Source organism: Cyprinus carpio, unplaced genomic scaffold (genome assembly GCF_018340385.1).
Source record: "Cyprinus carpio isolate SPL01 unplaced genomic scaffold, ASM1834038v1 S000006590, whole genome shotgun sequence".
In the NCBI taxonomy this organism is placed as follows: domain Eukaryota; kingdom Metazoa; phylum Chordata; class Actinopteri; order Cypriniformes; family Cyprinidae; genus Cyprinus; species Cyprinus carpio.
In genome coordinates, this window is record NW_024879241.1 from 1,191,859 (window position 1) to 1,210,171 (window position 18,313).

The following is an 18,313-nucleotide window of genomic DNA, read 5'->3' on the forward strand; positions in this document are numbered from 1 at the left end:
TGAATATAGTGAGTGAGTGCGTGCGCGGCCGGGGTGCTCTCTCTCTCTCTCGGGTTCATTATCATCGAAGACATTTCAAGCTTCTTAGGTAATGTTACATTTTAGCATCAGCTTGGTAGAGACGGGCTTTTGGTAGATAACAGGTGAAAAACCGGATCGGATCTGTGGGTAAGTTATAGCTAGCTAATTATCAAACGCAGCTACGGTTAACCATCGCTAACATTAGCACGTTTATCGAACAGCCTTCGATACATTTCTATGTTATAACTTCCCGAAAAAATACGCAAACATATAAAACAAACTTCTAGCGAAATACTAACAGCATCTTACTTACCAATTCAAAAGAAAAGTTGCAAGTTCGGAGTCGAACCTCATTTCTTTCAAGTCCATCAGTTGTCTTCAGCGATGGAAAGCAGTGCCGATGTTTACTCTGTTTCGGCTCCTTTTCTTATCGGATTTGATTTGTGATTCCGAGCGCGGTTGTTTCCCTGTAGCGGGTGGTGGTGGTGGATGTCTCTTGCCAAGGGCTTCAGCCATCCTTCTGCTCTCTTTCCTGAACTGAAATGAAGTAGTGGGCTGTACTTTCCACACGATTGACATCAAGTTCAAGTACGCCCACAAGCCGTGCAAGTTATTCATGTATTGCAGGTTGGCTGGTGGTTATGTTGCCCGCATACCGCCTCCCATGGCCGAAACTGGTAATACGACACCTGTCGGGCCGTGGCTAGTAATGCTAATGCTAATTAAGGTTGATATCTCTGCAGCACTATAACTTGACATTTTTTTAATGACATCATCGCCCTTATTTCTTCTCATTCTTTTGATGCGTGTAGGTCATTTTTTGGATATTTTTACCTCAATTTTTACACATGGCACCTTTAAGGTAAAAACATACTACGTTCTCTCTGCCACTTTCTCGTGTGCCACTGGCTATGTTAAAGTTCACTGCCGATGCTCTAGTGGATTCACACATCCATGAGCGTGGTGTTTCTCTGAATGGGACGTCACAGCCCAGCATTCTCCCAGTGTGAATGCTTTAAATCTGTTCAAAATGAAAATGCTCTGCTTGCACAGAATGCATTGATCCGGGGATAGAACAGATATTACGTGGAGTGGGAGGGAACTTTTGGGAAATCATTCAAAGAAAGATCTTTGTAAATGTATCGCTTGTTTTGGAGAAACAGTTTGCATTGTGTCCCCCTGAAAACTAGCCCATAGTTAATCAGCCTATGCACATTAGCCTCTTTCCTACGTTTTAAATCTAACTTATGTTATATATTTTGACAGTCTCCCTTGACATCATTATTTTTATTTTTGTAGTTCAGTGGAGTATACAGACGGCAGATTCAGTGAAAAGAGGAACAATGAAAATGAGAATCTAAATGTGTAATTAACTAATTTGTCTCAATTCACCCTTCCCCGGGAGTTTGATCGACAGGAGATCTGACCAATCATAAGGCAGAATCTGCCATTTTGTCTGTCAAACAAACCAGAAAGGAGAGTAGATTAACTTCAGTGGACTTGAACTTCAAAAATGGTGTGTATTGTCTCTCTGTGGTTGAAATGAGATACAAAATACCTTCTGATGTTCATTCATGTTTATTTTGTGTTATAACTAGTGAAAAGGAAGATATGGTCAGTTCATATGCTGCTTGATCTGAGACACTACAGTGATACGTCACAACACATTAAAGAGCCACAAAACAGTAACTAAGGGGGCAGGTCTTTGAGAAGGGTCAATCACTTGTCTGAATAATGATAGCACTCAGTTTAATTAACTGTATATGGAAACAATACTTTCAATGCTGTTGTATTTAGAGGTACAAAATCATTTTAAAGTAAGCAAACCGCATTGTACAATTACATGGCTCATAATGCATTTCACAAGATGCAACATCCACCCTTAGGGCGCGCACTCATCTGCTGCTGTAAAGCCTTCATCTGTTCACTGTGCTGCTGCATCATCATAGCCATAGACTCCTCATGTCTCTTGTTGGAGTTTTCCAACAGCTCTGCAAACTCTCGAGCTCTGTTACTCTCAGCTTCAGCGTTCTGTCGCTTGAACTCTTCCATTTCCTGGCTCATCCTGTCAGCCTTCTCCTTAAAGCCCTTCTCCATCAGAGCGGCCTGCTCCCTCAGTTTGCTGTCCATGGCACGCTCGGCCTCCTCTCTCTGAAGCCTGATCTCCTCATCCATCTTCTCCTTCATCTGTCTCATCCTCTCTTCATTACTCTGTTTTTCTGCTTCCATTTTCTCTTGTAACTGTCGCTGCTCCTCCTCTTTAGCTTTGATTTCCTGCTCCAGGAGTATGGCTTTCTCTGTTTCCTCTGGCCATTGACAAAAAGAAGAGAAAGGAAAGAGATGCTTTACAGATAGAGAAAAGACTCAAACCATGAGATTAACAGTCTATTTTACTGAGATAGATATACTGTAATCTGAAAAATAAAATATTTTAAATTATTCATGACACTTCTGTGAAAGACTTTGTTTTATTTATTGCTACTTGTTAGCGCTATTTATTGCATTTGAAGCTTATCACCTAAACAAGTACCTAAACCTTTGATCCCTTCTTTCACAAGTAACCTGGTCAGAGTTTAAGAATGGGGAACTCTTACCTTTAATCTTTTTTTCCTTCTCAGTCAGTTTTTTGTCGGCCTGCAGAATAGCTTTAGAATCCACAGACTTCTGCTTCAGAAACACCTCTAAGACCGCTTCAGCCTGTTGACACACACAAGCTATATCAGAACATCTCATAGACTTTCATTGTTTTAAAATTAAAATTAAGTTGTGCAATATAGACAAGACCTTGACTTCTTTATTGGTCTGGCTGTTGTATTTCTTCACAATGTCCTCCAGATCCTTGCAGAAGAGATCATAGCCACCAGATTTAGCATAGATGCCCTGTTTGAGGTTTTCATTCATTGTTGCTGAGAGGGATGACAGGAGATCCTCGCATCTTTTCTTTGAAGCTTGCTCATTTTGGCACAGGTATCCATCAAAGAGTTTAGTAACTTTTTCCTAAAAAACATACAGACAGTGTTTCAGTTCTTTTGGTGACTTGTCAGCACAGAATACATACAGGTGCATTTTTAATAAATTAGAATGTCGTGGAAAAGTTCATTTATTTCAGTAATTTAACTCAAATTGTGAAACTCGTGTCTTAAATAAATTCAGTGCACACAGACTGAAGTAGTTGTAGCGTGAACCAGACAAATTAAAGATTCGATCGGGAGCCTGGTTGAAACATGAGCCGAATTCCACAGAAAGGCAGGATGTTGTAAATCAACTCCCAGCACCACAGTCTGATAACCGACTCTTTCACAGAACAGCTTTCAACATTAACACCATTAGAACAATTATGTGACAATTTCAATTCGAAGAAGAGATTGTCTAATTTGGGGCAAGTAATCGAAGAAACTGGACAGTCTGACCCTCACATGTAAAGCCATGAGAGTAAACAAGATCGTTGGATTGACTTCCCCCCACCTAGCAGAACCAGACTGAAATTCCTAAGGAGACCTGTTAACCCTCTGGTCTTCACAGGACGTATCCTTAAATCCCAGAATGGCACAGAGAATGCCTTCCAATGCATATATGCACCAAAATGAACTCCAAAAAAGACTTCTAAATGGATATCAGTCCATTGCTTAACTCCATTTTATACCTGTAACCCAAACATTTGATTTTAATGTTTCTAATCACTTATTGTGTTTGTCTTTTTAAATAACTCTTGAATAGCTTAAGGGATCATATTCATGTTTAGTATGTGTGTGTTCGAATATTCTTGCTTGAAACGTTTCTGACCATCAGTTATTTGTCAAATGTATCATATTCTTGTTATAGGAATCATGTCCAAATTACACCCTGCAAGAGCGGGAAAATTCGGACCACGAGCTTGATAAGATACATATGATTTATGAATGGGTGGGACAGACAATGCAACACCCTGAGAAAAGACAGTATCTAATTGGTCAAGACAACATTTGAGGTGTGGCCAAAATGCCAGTTTAAATACTCAGGACACCATTAAATTTTGCTTTTAGCTTTTAGCTTTTGTCAAGCTTTTGCTATCAGTCATGCCGGCTTTTTAGCTTTGCTTGTAGTTTAAGCTTTTAGTCATGCTTTTAGCGTTTAGCTTTCGTTTAGCTTTTGCTATCAGTCATGCCGGCTTTTAGCTTTAGCTTTTAGTCATGCTTTGTCATCACTTTTTGCGTTCTTCGAGCGCCGTTTCCAGCGTGCTTCGGCCTGCACGCCTGCTGCTACTTAGCCACGATGAGAAGAAACACCACCTAGTCTCGTCAAACTTTACTTCTTTTATTTTCCGTTTGAGAGTTCGTGTTCTGAGTTTAAGTTTTGTAACGCCGTGTCTGAGTCTGACCTCACGTGCCCGACTAAAACGTCAACCAGCCCACAACTCCGCATCTTCAGCCTACGCCCAACCACGGACTTCCCAAGACGTCACTTCAACGACTACTGAACTTCTAGCCAATCAGCAACTTCGGGAAACCCCCTTTTCAGCGACAACAAACGCAAGTCCGTTTTAAACAGGCAACGCAAGTAACCTCCAGACTCACATCTGTACTGGTGTTATCTAATATCTTTTTAACCTCATTGAGGAACTCAGTGCAGGGTTAATTAAGTGATTAAATGGTTGTTCATGTCTATGCAATTTCACGTATTGCTGTAAACTGGGATTTCACATTTTCATTCTCTTAAACTCACTCTTTCCTAACGTTCTATCCTCCTGCAACTTGTGTGAATGTGTGAGTGCGTGTGCTTATGTGTTAGATTAGTTTATATGTCTTAGATTTATCTAATAAAGCCTTATTTATATTGAAAGGAGAAGTATCTTGTGTTTTGTGCTCACAAGTTAATGTCTTAAACTGCCGATCTTGTTACTGTGCTAATTAATAGTGTTTTCACTATACTTTGGATATTAATATCCAGCGCAGATTGTGATGTTAAACGGCTCGTTTAGTGAATCGCTGGCCGTTTCAGTGATCAGCCGTGAAACAGTGATTCTGTTCAAATTCCCTTTAAAATCTTAAATGATTCCCTTTGAGCTAAATTGACCTGTTTCCCTTACATAGTTTAAGTCTTTGGTTCTTTTAATTGTGATGATTTTGGCTCATATTTAACAAAAGCCCACCAATACACTATCTCAACAAATTAGAATACTTCATAAGACCAATAAAAAAAAAAAAATCATTTTAGTGAATTGTTGGCCTTCTAGAAAGTATGTTCATTTACTGTACATGTACTCAATAATTTGAAGGGGCTCCTTTTGCTTTAATTACTGCCTCAATTCAGCGTGGCATGGAGGTGATCAGTTTGTGACACTGCTGAGGTGGTATGGAAGCCCAGGTTTCTATGACAGTGGCCTTCAGCTCATCTGCATTTTTTGGTCTCTTGTTTCTCATTTTCCTCTTGACAATACCCCATAGATTCTATCTGGGTTACAGGTCTGGAGAGTTTGCTGGCCAGTCAAGCACACCAACACCATGGTCATTTAACCAGCCTTTGGTGCTTTTGGCAGTGTGGGCAGGTGCCAAATCCTGCTGGAAAATGAAATCAGCATCTTCAAAAAGCTGGTCAGCAGAAGGAAACATGAAGTGCTCCAAAATTTCTTGATAAACGGGTGCAGTGACTTTGGTTTTCAAAAAACACAATGGACCAACACCAGCAGATGACATTGCGCCCCAAATCATCACAGACTGTGGAAACTTAACACCGGACTTCAAGCAACTTGGGCTATGAGCTTCTCCACCCTTCCTCCAGACTCTAGGACCTTGGTTTCCAAATGAAATACAAAACTTGCTCTCATCTGAAAAGAGGACTTTAGACCACTGGGCAACAGTCCAGTTCTTCTTCTTAGGCCAGGTTTGTGGTTCAGGAGTGGCTTAACAAGACGAATATGACAAATGTAGCCAAATTCCTTGACACGTCTGTGTGTGGTGGCTCTTGATGCCTTGACCCCAGCCTCAGTACATCCCCTGTTAAGTTCACTCAATTTCTTGAATCGATTTTGCTTGACAATCCTCATAAGGCTGCGGTTCTCTCGGTTGGTTGTGCATCTTTTTCTTCCACACTTTTTCCTTCCACTCAACTTTCTGTTAACATGCTTGGATACAGCACTCTCTGGACAGCCAGCTTCTTTGGCAATGAATGTTTGTGGCTTACCCTCCTTGTGAAGGGTGTCAATGATTGTCTTCTGGACAACTGTCAGATCAGCAGTCTTCCCCATGATTGTGTAGCCTAGTGAACCAAACTAAGAGACAATTTTGAAGGCTCAGGATGCTTTGCGGGTGTTTTAAGTTGATTAGCTGATTGGCTTGTCACAATATTCTAATTTGTTGAGATCTGTTGGGTTTTTGTTGAATTTGTTGGGTTTTTGTTAAATGTGAGCCGCAATCATCACAATTAAAAGAAGCAAAGACTTAAACTACTTTAGCCTGTTTTCACTGAATTTATTTAATACACAAGTTTCACAAATTGAGTTGAATTACTGAAATAAATGAACTTTTCCATGACATTCTAATTTATTGAGATGCAACTGTACATGAGAAGATTGAATCAGTGAGAATGTCCAGATCTCATTCACTACTCTGAAAGAACATCTCTCTATCAGTAAGCTAAAAGCACCTCCTCAACAAGATATCCAGCCTACCTCTAGAGATTTCAGGTGCTTCCCGTCAGTGTCCCTGAAAGATCGAGTCATGAAGGTTTGTGTTGCCATGCCGCTGAGACGTTGGTGTTCTGATGAGACCTCCTTCAGTTCCAGAGGGAAGGAGTTCTTCAGCTTCTCCATTCCACTCTGGTACACCTCAAGGCCTTCTTTCACCGCAGCTTGATTCTCAATCATTGCCATGGCGATCACAGCATTCTCCAGACACGGCACAGCTCCACTGGCGATGGTGTCTACGTATGTTTTTGCTAGATGACCCAGAACTTTTAAAAAAGAAGGAAAGAAGTAAAAAAAAGTGATTGAGCAATAGATATTCCACTGAAAGCACATATGCAAACTCTTCAAAAGTCCTTCTGTATCACCTCTGCCAGTGACTGTGTATCCATCTTTCAGCTTCTTCACATCACTCTTGTCAAAGACAAACTTGCAGAAACGTCCTGTAACCACCAGGAACTCAGTGGATAGGTCAGCAGGATCCAATTTCTCCAGACAAGACACATTCTCTGGGGCGGTTGGAAATGGGAAAGTGAAGCACGTCCTGGAGGGGAAGAATTTTTGGATGCACTCCCTGGGAAGGTTGTACTCCATCACTTTTTTTGATGTTCCTAGAAGAGATGAACAAGCTATAGCTTTTCTAAGTTCTAGAAATTTGTAAAGTTAAAAAAGAGTGTCTGTCTTTTGAACAGAGTGTAGTCAATTCAGCTACTCTTCTGGGCCACATTGTCACTGGATTTTTTTTCCCTCCACATTTAACCCTTTCCATCAACAGTGTATTATAAATTTATGCTATTATCTAGGGCAGTGATTTTCAAACCTGTCCTTCGAGCACCCCCTTCACTGCACATTTTCTGTGTCTCCCTTATCTATCACACCTGATTCAATTCATCAACTCATTAGTAGAGATTGCAATTCCTGAAATGGGTGTTTCAGATATAGGGAGACATACAAAATGTGAGGTGCTAGGAGTGCTTGCAGGACCGGTTTGAAAACCACTGATCTAGGTGTTAGTTGGAGCTAAACTTTTTAAGACAGTGGCCCTCCACGAGTTTTGGTCACCCCTGATCTACAGCAGTGGTTCCTAATTCCAATTCTCGAACACCCCTGCTCTGCATATATTGCATGTCCAGGGCTGCCAACTCTCATGCATTCAGCGTGAGACTCACGCAATTGACACTTTTCTCACGCTCTCATGCCTCACATCCATTTTCTCACACAGTCAAAACACCTTCAGTTAAAACTGTAATAATAGGATATTGGTGAAAAAGATTTGGTAAAGGCTTCTGTGCGCATTTGTGTTTGCGGTCTGGAAATCGGCAAGCGATTCAATTTACAACGGGTTTTCATAGAAAACTGTAAGAAAACCCCAAAGTAATGTGGCAAAAAAACGAAAATAAAAAATAATTTAATTAAAAATAATACTAATTTATTTTAAATGAAAAACATTTTGTTTTATTATTTCTTAAGAAGAAAAAAACAATTTTACTTAAAAAAAGCAAAGCAAACCTGATATTGATAAAAACAGATCAAAATTACATATACGTACCCCAAATAACAACATATTTACACATTTACGGAACATATACGCTCCCTTCCAACTAGAATCATGGTGAAATATCCTCTGATTTCCACTTTGCAAACCGCTTAGAACAAATATCTGAAGTGTAAGAGATGCATACAAAATGTGCAGAGCAGGGGGTTGCAAGGACTGGAATTGAGAACCACTGATCTAGAGTTGGAACAGGGAGAACACAATCTGCTGTGGATGAACAACACTGGTTCAGGGAGTAGATATATTGACCTGGAGTTATGTTGATAGATATGTTGACTAGGATTCCCAGCTTGAATCCCAGTTTCACCTGCCCAATTGATGAAGTGTCTTTGGGCAACACTGGCTCAATACCTCTTAATATTGTATATTGTAATATCTCTGTATTAGAGTTTCAAATAAAACTGAATGATTTTGATCTTGGAAGGGTGATATTGGATTCTCTTTTTTTTGACATTTCACCAATATGTGAAACATACAGTTAGGACATCTTTTTTTCTTTTCTTTTTTTTTTTCTTTAGACATATTGCAAAGTTGCATCCTATGCTATAATTTTCAGTAGTAGAAAAACTGATTTGAAACTTATATCTTTCTCTTTTTTAAAATAAGTCAATTTAAACAAACTGCAGTACACCCAAAACTTGGATCTTAAATAGAACCAGAATAAGCGATGTAAGTGTAAAAAAGAAAGATCTGTTGATAAACCATTAAGTTTGGAAAAAACTTATTACAAGAGCTCATTGTGATAGAGATTGTGAGGGCTCTTAAAATAATCTTTTGTACCATATTTAAATTACCATGTTTCAACTTCAGAGCAAACTCTAGATAATCATTCTCTGTTGCATCTTTGCCATCAATCTTTCGCTCCAGGGTAAAGTCCCTCACTGCCCAGATGAAACTAGGGAAGAACTTCACAAACTCATTTGAATCATCAACATCCTCGTCTGATGATTTGACCTTGATGCACTCTGTAAGTTCAGTCACATATCTGACATTTTGTTTAGGTATGAACACAAAGTGACTGTTCAACATGATTCCATTAGTATTTGTATGTATCTTACATTAACTCTAACATTCTAATGACAACATGTGTGAGGACCTGTCGTAATCATATTAACAGATTTAATACTGTCACAAGGAATTGATATTAATGGCATTGAAATTCTGCAGCAGAGCATTGATATCTCAGGTCATTATCTATTCTTTTGCATAATCCATATAGCTAAAAACTCAACACCTTGTTACAAATATGGTATTGTATACAATATTCCCGACTTTATAAATAATATTCTATTGTCTCGTCAGCATGAAACTATGAACTCTCTCTTTTATAGCACTTTAGACACGGTTGTTTCTTTATGCTTAAAAAAGATTAAGGAAAACAGTCCGACACATTGGTATAACAAGCACACTCATGCCCTAAAAAGAGTTGTTATAAACAAGTAAACAAAACTAGAATCATTTCATATTGCATGGAGGGAAAGTACTTCCTCCTACAGAAAAGCCTTAAAAACTGCTAGATCTGCTGACTTTTCATTTCTGTTAGAAGAAAACAAACACAGCCACAGGCATTTATTCAATACAGTGGCTAAATTTATGTTTCTAAGTTTCTAGTTTCTAAGTTTCTAAATTTATGAAATTTGAATTTCTTGGTTGACACATCGCAAAGCTCAGCATCTCTCCTGTTTTTGCAATTTTGCAGTATTTTTCCTGCTCATCTAGGACCTTGCACTGAACAGCTTTGCTTTAACATCTTACACCTGACAGGGGCTTTTGGATATCGGTGTGCACTTTTCCAACAGTTTTATCACCAATCCTCGACTCATCCCTGAGATCTCCAGAACGCCCAAGGCTACGCACTATACCCGGCCAGGCAGAAGTGCTCGCAGGCAGCATCAAGATTATAAACAAAGGAGGGTGAATTGCGAAGGCCTAAGAACTAAGCTAATGCTAACACTGCTCCGGCACTCTTTGCCCAGCATTTTCCTCGCTAATATGCGGTCATTGATGGTCACAATGGACAAGATACGACTTTGCATTCCAAAAGTCTCTTACTCTGGGTGATGCAATGTCATGGTTTTCACAGAAATATGGATAAACAGCGACATACCTAATAATGCTATTGAGCTAGCAGGATGCTACACGCTCCGAGCAGATAGGACGGCTGATGACTCTGGCAAGATCAGAGCGGAGGACTGTGCATTTATGTTAACAAAGCTTGGTGTATGAACTCTGTCATTGTTGGAAGACACTGCTTAGCTAACCTAGAGTTTCTCATGGTTAAATGTAGACCTTTTTATCTGCCGCGGGAGTTCACTTCCACCATTATAACTGCAGCCTATACTCCACCATGTTACCACTTATGTTAATGCAAAGCTTGCTTTGAACGAACTTCATGCAGCCATTAGTAAACAACAGACTGCTCACCCGGAGGCTGCTTTTATTGTTGCGGGTGATTTTAATCACTCCAACTTAAACACAGTGCTCCCCAAATTCCATCAACATGTTTCCTGCCAAATTAGACTAGACAGAACTATGGATCATGTTTACACAAACATTGATGGAGCTTACATCATGACCCCCCTCCCCCATCTTGGACAGTCTAAACACCTTATTTTGTTTCTCACCCCTAAGTATTCACCCCTCATCAACCGTGTGAAGCCATCAGTGAGAACCATCAAAGTGTGGCCATCTGGAGCAGACTCTTTACTTCAGGACAGGTTTCAACACACTGATTGGAGTATGATTGCTTCTCAACCTGCCTGTGGCTCTCACACTGACATTGATATCTATACCTCCTTTGTACTGGATTACATCAACACCACCATTGACAGTGTTACAACAGAGAAACAGATCACAACGTACCCTAATCAGAAGCTATGGATGAACAAGGAGGTGCGACTATAATAAATCACTCTCATTTGACTTATATTTTATAGGCATGAGCTTAGGGTGGGGAATATAACCAAACAGCATATCTTCACTGTATGAATTCAACATTCATACATTGATACTTAATAAAGCTACTAAATTTAGTCAGTCAAGATCAGTGAGTGATTTTTCTTTTTCTGTTGTTGTTTGATACACATTTTCTCAGCTGTTCACAATTTACTTAAGTTATAAGCCGAAATGTATGTATATGTAATTTTAACTGTGTGTATTTGACTGTTGAAGCACTATAAGAAGTGAAAAAGATCTGAAATCACGATTCTGTTGCTGCCTGAGAGAGGCAGCTTTCTGTGTGTGGGCTTTAGTTGTGTGATAACATTTTTTTTTTTTTTTTCAAAGGTTTATTGCGCTTAAACGTAATGTATGTAGGATTGATACATAAACTATGAACTACAAACTTCAATCTAAATTCAAAATATTGGAGAGGGTTTTTTCACCGGGCCCCTCCTCCTCAGACTTGATGCACACGCAGGTTGCCAGATTGACAACACAAACAGGAACGAGCACACTTGATGAATGAAATGAAATACGCTGTGTTTTCTGTCAACTGGCAACCCGGGTTGCTGAGATACAATTGAGTAAACTGGCAGTGGGCGGGTTTCAAAAACCAAAACGAAGATCGACATTCTGGCCCAGAACGCACATTTTCAAAGAAAATTCAGACCCGCCGCGCGGGCCCAAAACCATTAGCAACGCAGTCGTCACAAACCCTCCCCACACAATCCACAACACCCGCATGAAGCAAATGACACTCAACATAAATTTACTCCACCGGCCTCGCTCCATTCCCATGGCTCTCAGCCCCGCCCCACTCATCACAGAGAATAACTGACTGTAGCATTGTTTTTCAGACAAACAAGTATGTTAACTTAGCATGTTTCTTAAATATCTGCAAACATATTATGGTAGTTTTATGCTTTAGTGGAGTCAAAATCTTACATACAGCACCTTTAATAACTCTTTTTAACATCAAACACATCCCATGCTTTATTTTTTTTATTCCTGCATGTTTCTTGTCTTGTCAACACTGTAAGCCAGTCCTGCGTGTGTTTATATACAGTATAAAGTTGGCATGGCCAGTGTGCCTGCAGGGAGTGAAGCAGAGTGCTGCACACACTCTGCCCTGTTGCTGCATGTCTACACAACTCAGGAAATTACAGGAACTTGCTACTGCCAATGCATACGGCGATACGGTGCCGTGAGTATTTAAGACATACTTCTGCTGCACATATAGCATATAACATAACCCATTGCAGATCTATACAGGTGGAGCTGGGGAAGGTGGAGGATTTCAGAGAAACTCTGAAAATGTGCTGCAGGAATCTCAAGTGAATGCTAGCCAGCCATATAAATGCAAGGCAGTAAGCTCATTGACTGCATATGCAGCATGAACCAATCAGCTTGTGCCAAGCCGTTTTACTCTCTGAATATCATCAGTTACATTAACAACCCGTCAGCCTGCGCCATCTAGAATTTCATGACTGAACTATATATCTAACTTCTGCCAGTCATGTTTTTACATTGTAGTACTTGTAACCTTATAAATATTTTTGATATAAAGCATTCACAAAGCAAGCACATTTGCATGTTTTTCCTGTGTAAAATGGTGGTAAACATCTGAACAATCTCTTTCTTTTGCAAATAAACAAATTAATTAATTAATGAATTAAAATCTAGATAAATGTTCAGAAGGATACTGCAGCTCCTCTATAGCCCTGTTGTCGATCGTCCCTCGACTGTTGTAGACCAGAGTGCTGCTCAGTAACACAGCCAGACAGAAGATGTTTGTGTCATGCTTCGAGTCCCCCTAAGATACAGAACCACAGTTGTGAAGTTAGATTCAAGATTCAAGATTTTTATTCGTCACATACACGATTATACAGAGAATATATAACCAGCAGTGAAATTTGAGATAGGTCCGCTCCATGGACAGTGCAATTATTAAAGAATACAACACAGAGCAAAATAACATGAATATAAGTATGAAAAAAGGAAATAAAAGTAAACAATAAAAAATATAAGAATAAAAAACACAAAAAATGTATACTGTAGAATTAAATATAGAATAGAAAATAAAATAAAATGTGCATGAAAATATACTGTAGTCTTAAATATTAAGATACACAGGAGTGTACAAGAGGTGAATGTGCAGACAGGTTGACACTGCCAGTATGTCAATATGAGGTAGAAAATGATGAATATCTTACTGATAAAGTGAATATTAAGCGGGGACATGAAGATGTTAAGAGACTGGTTTTGAGTTTAGGAGCCTGATGGCCTGGGGGAAGAAACTCCTCCTAAGTCTCTCAGTTTTTGCCATCAGGCTACGGGAAGCGCTTACCAGATGGCAGCAAAGTGAAAAGATGGTTACTGGGGTGGATTGAGTCCTTGATGATTTTAACAGCTCTGCTTTTGCAGCGTTTGAGGTAGATGTCCTGCAGAGAGGGGAGAGCAGACCCTGAGATGCACTCAGCTAAGCGCAAAACTCTCTGCAGGGCTTTGCAGTCTTGACTGGAGCTGTTCCCATACCACACTGATATACACTGAGTCAATACACTTTCTATGGCCCCTGAATAGAACGTTTTCAGGATTGCTGGTGAGGACCCTGAATTTTCTCAGCTGTCACAGATGGTACAGTCTTTGCCTGGCTTTATTAACCTGTGTTTTGAGATGTTTACACAGAGGTACTTGAAGCTGCTCACCCTCTCCACAGGGGTCCCGCTGATCATAAGAGGAATATAGGGCTGCTGCTGTCTCTTCCTGAAGTCCACAATCAGCTCTTTAGTTTTGCTCACATTCAGAGAGAGACAATTGTCCTGGCACCATAATGTGAGTTTCTCTACCTCATACAAGTATGAGGCTTCATTATTGTTGGAATTAGAATAATAAACTGGAAATAGCCTTGAATTTGCATTCACATTCAACTCGATGAAAGGTACTCACACAGCTATAACATTTAATGTTCCATTTAAACAGGTCAAGATGTCCCCGCCTGGACTTTACAGCAAACTAGCAAGCTAGCACTAGACTGAATACATCTGTCCATTCTCAAAAGCTAACAACATGTTGAATGCACAACCAAAATAAAAAAAATGCACTTGGAAAATAAGTTTGGACACTCATTTCCATACCGAGCTGGTTGTTATTGCACAGTCACCATTTTAGATTGACTATCTGTAATACTATGTAATAGGGATGTAACTATATCAAAAAACTCACAATACGATAATATAACAATATTATGTCCGCGATATGACACTTATTGCAATATTTAAATATTTTTAAAAAAAGGCAAATGAAAACTTGGAAAAAAGTGCCATAAGTGTTTATTAAACAGTGACTGAACATTACAATGATAAAGAAATTAACCACATCATATCCTGTCCTCTTTTCTTTATCCTCTAATCATAACGGTTGCTTAGAGATATGAGATATAGTATGAGGTAACAGGTAACATCATTATTTTTTCTAACATTCTCTATGCTACTACCTAACTACCTCGTAGATTTTCGGAACTTCAAGTATAGTGTTTTCAGTTTTCATAAGAAGGAAAAAAAATACTCAGAACCAGTAATAAAATTAAAAATAAAGTTTCAGTTTAGTTTGTCAACTATTAAAAACTAATACAAAAATGAACCAGGTTTTGAGGATTATTAATTGACCTATTTTAAGGCCTCTTTTCTTTTGCCTCCAATCACAAGCTGTTGCTTTGTTGTGCTAGGAAAGCAATGATTGTGAATCAAGGATCAAGACAAGAGGGTCTCGCTTGGGACTGAGTTTGCTGGGACAGAGAGATATGACTTGGCCAATGTTGACAGCATTTGGTAACTATGTGCGTTGCTTCTCCGCCACTTGAGAGGACAAGTGGAGAGTGAGATACAGGTCTCTTTGTGGTACAAGTCAGTGTCTGCTTCTATCTCAGCCATTGGCTGTCTTCTTCTGTCCACCTGAATAAAAGAACCCCCAAGGAAATCTTCAAGAGCAGTGTTTTTAGATGGAAGAGAGACACCCCCCACAGCTGTGAGCTGTTCCATTGTGTTAGTACATCCATTATTAGTTTATGCACTGGCAGGTTTAACATACGCTGCTTGGAGGTCAGCATAGCTGTGGCAAAACGCTGCGACAGGCCTCACTCTTCCAAGCAGAAGACTCATGCGGTTTAACTTCAAACCTGCCTGGGACGCAAGGTTTTAAGCTGTGAACGAAACACTTTATTGTGTGGGGACAGACCAGCCTCTTTCACCGCTACACCCATGTTTCTTGCATTGTCAGTAACAACAGCGATGCCCGGGTGATTGTTGTACTTCGTCATGTCTAGCTCCCACTCTGAAACAGCGGATTTTAACACCTTTCCTATGTTCTGTCCAGTGTGTGACTCAAAGAGAGCCTGTGTCTGTCAGACAAAACTTTTAATCTCCCATTCACTTGTCATAACATGCTGTAACATAACTCTGAGTAGCTTGTAAAATCCACCCATCTATGGTGAGTGAGATGCACTCCACTTGTTTTAGGCTCTGTACAACTTTAGCCCTTGTCTCTTTGTAGGTAGCTGGTCATATCGTTTGACTAAAGTATGACCATGATGGGATTTTAAATTTTGGCTCGAGTGTGTTTACTAACCTCCTAAAACCTTCACTGTCCACCACAGAGAATGGCTGTAGGTCTTTGGCTATATATTCACAGATGCATCTTGTGATTTCTTGTGCCCTCGCGCTGTCATGGGGGAGTGAGATTGTAAACAATTCTTATTATATCCACTTAGAACTAAATTTACACAAACTTAAAACTAAAGAAACGTGCAGGGCGCTACTGTGGAGTATTTTCAGCTAAAACTTAATGTACACACTCTTGGGACATTAGAGACTAATTTTACATCTTGTAAAGAGGGGCATAAAAGGTCACCTTTAAGGTTATCTCTGCTGCAGAAGTAAAAGTGTTATTGGACCCTTGGGCACTAGTAATTTGGTAAATTTGTTACGTCACCTTGTCCACGTCCCCGAGTCCCTCGGTGTCCAGCAGCACTAGAGTGGTTCCTGGTTTAGTGGGGTGAGGCACGCACCACATCCAGATGCCCTTCGTCTTGGACTCGATTGTGCTGCCCAGTGCAAACCCTGATAACGACACACCAGAAACCCCACAATGACTTGCATGCATTCATCTGAAGGACACGAGTGTTGATGACATCAGTGCTGCTGACCTGTTTGCTTCCCTGCCAGTCGATTCATCAGGTAGGACTTCCCGGTGCGGTAGAGACCCACCACGGCCACCACCACCACGGGCTGCTGGATCTGCTCCAGAACCTGCAGCGCTGACTGCTGGACACACAGCTTCCCATCGGACGCCGTGTCAATCAAGCACACTGGTTTGTCCATGCTCACTGGAGACCCAAACACATTTCACTTCCTTTATTCAACTGCATTGAGAAATACTCCAATAATCCTGCATTACACAGTAACTCCCCACATGAGCAGTTCCTCTTTCTGTCCGGGGAATATGTGTAAAATATTGCTTTAACAACACACTTTCATAACAAACTACACAAACAGGCTGAGTAAGACATAGAAATGCTGTCAGATTTGTTTGTGCCCAGCTACAATCTATAACCAGACTGGGTTTAGCTGATGCTGCTTTCTACTAGAGAAGTAAAATACAAGTTAATCATGTCACATGAACAAAGACCTTTGTGTTCTAACAAAACATGGACTGTCAGGTTGCAGAGTTCACTAACATACACACACACACACACACACACTCATTAAGTGCTAAATTTAATTAACCAACATGAAATCTCAAAGACACGCGGTCCCACATGAGCAACTGCAGGAGCAAAAACAAACATGAAGAATCTGCTGCTGTGCTGGTGCTGACTGTAAAACATTAGACATTGTATTGTTTACAGTTATAAGAGCAGCACAAGTGCTAGAATGATCTGAATGAAGGAACGTCCCTTACCTGTTTTAGTTCACTCAAGTCTAGTCTGAGTTGTGTTCATGTTGTAGCTTCCTGATATTCTACCCCATGTTTCTTAGACACACCCTCAGCTCCAGACTCTTGATGCTGATTGGTCGAGAGTGAGTTAGGGGACGTTCCTGGGCCCTCATTTATCAACAGTGTGTACACACAGATGTGTGCGTAATGAGTGCGTGAGCACAGTTTCACCTAAAGTGTGTGATTTACTAACTTGTACTTATATGTAGTAATGTGTGTAAATATAAGGACAAAATATAGAACCTTTTCTACACACTGTTGATAAACGAGGCCCCCGGTCTCTCAGTATGTCTCTGGTTATTCTCTGTGGCTGATTTGAGCTCCTCCTATTAACTGAGCAAACAACAACATGCAATTTAAATCTTGGTTTTACTTTCAAAATCAGCAACTGCAAACTGAAAAACATGTGACAGCAGATACAAGAAGCTTGGGTTGTTTTCAGAATGTGCAGCCACATAAAAATATAAGATGCTTTCTTTTTTGTGGTACTACATGACACAGATTAGAATGACATCTTATATATCTGAGCTATGAACAACAAAAACTGACCAGTGATATTCCAGAAATAAGAAGAGTATAGAAGTCTATCTGTGATAAACCTTCCTCCAGATTACCAGACACTGTGAAAAGAATTGGGAAACTCCACAACAACAACACAAAATTCCAAAAAAATCCCTAAACATTACACCAACCATTCTATGGAACACAATATACCATAAAACACCCTACTCACATTCTATGGTACACAGTTTATGTTAAATCAGCTGGTTGGGGAAAAGTGTTCAGTGATGATTCTGAGGACGAGGATCACTCTGGCATGGCTCTAAGATACACTGCACACCAGTGTCTAATAATCCAAAAATGAACTGGCTTTCTTATTCACATCTTATTTAAAATCATCTAAGTCTTACCTTTGCTCAACCATATATCCAACCCTGCTCACAGTCCTCAATAGCCCTTCATTTATCTAATCTTCTTTCTTAGGTTTGACTAGTACTTCTGCTTAAGATGTGCTTACATGCTTTGTTTGTGTGAGCTGTTTCAGGTGCTATATCTTAGTGCCATATCTGTGGTGTTAGATAGTGTCTGTATCTTATCCAAGGGTGTGTTGTGTTATCTTCATTGAATATGTTAGGTACACATAC

The 18,313-nt window shown here is 39.9% G+C and overlaps 1 protein-coding gene across 1 annotated transcript; it reads right to left on the bottom strand.

Moving 5' to 3' along the window:
- Nucleotides 1-1,583: 1,583 nt before the first annotated feature.
- On the bottom strand, nucleotides 1,584-17,289 carry LOC109061559 (guanylate-binding protein 1-like). Its single transcript, XM_042754772.1, has 10 exons — nucleotides 17,133-17,289; nucleotides 16,378-16,557; nucleotides 16,164-16,291; nucleotides 12,878-12,987; nucleotides 9,029-9,219; nucleotides 7,048-7,290; nucleotides 6,668-6,948; nucleotides 2,806-3,018; nucleotides 2,616-2,718; nucleotides 1,584-2,327 (listed from the first exon to the last, which is right to left on the bottom strand). The coding sequence occupies exons 2-10, from the start codon at nucleotides 16,550-16,552 to the stop codon at nucleotides 1,882-1,884; spliced, it is 1,890 nt and encodes a 629-aa protein (XP_042610706.1). The 5' UTR covers nucleotides 16,553-16,557; nucleotides 17,133-17,289; the 3' UTR covers nucleotides 1,584-1,881.
- Nucleotides 17,290-18,313: the final 1,024 nt, after the last annotated feature.

Coding starts and splice junctions, on each gene's coding strand:
- LOC109061559 (XM_042754772.1), bottom strand. CDS start 16,552: ATGGACAAACCAGTGTGCTTGATTGACACGGCGTCCGATGGGAAGCTG. Junction 7,291..9,028: donor TGCTCTGAAGTTGAAACATG/GTAATTTAAATA, acceptor CATCTCTTCTAG/GAACATCAAAAAAAGTGATG. Junction 2,328..2,615: donor GAAGGAAAAAAAGATTAAAG/GTAAGAGTTCCC, acceptor GTCAATGGCCAG/AGGAAACAGAGAAAGCCATA.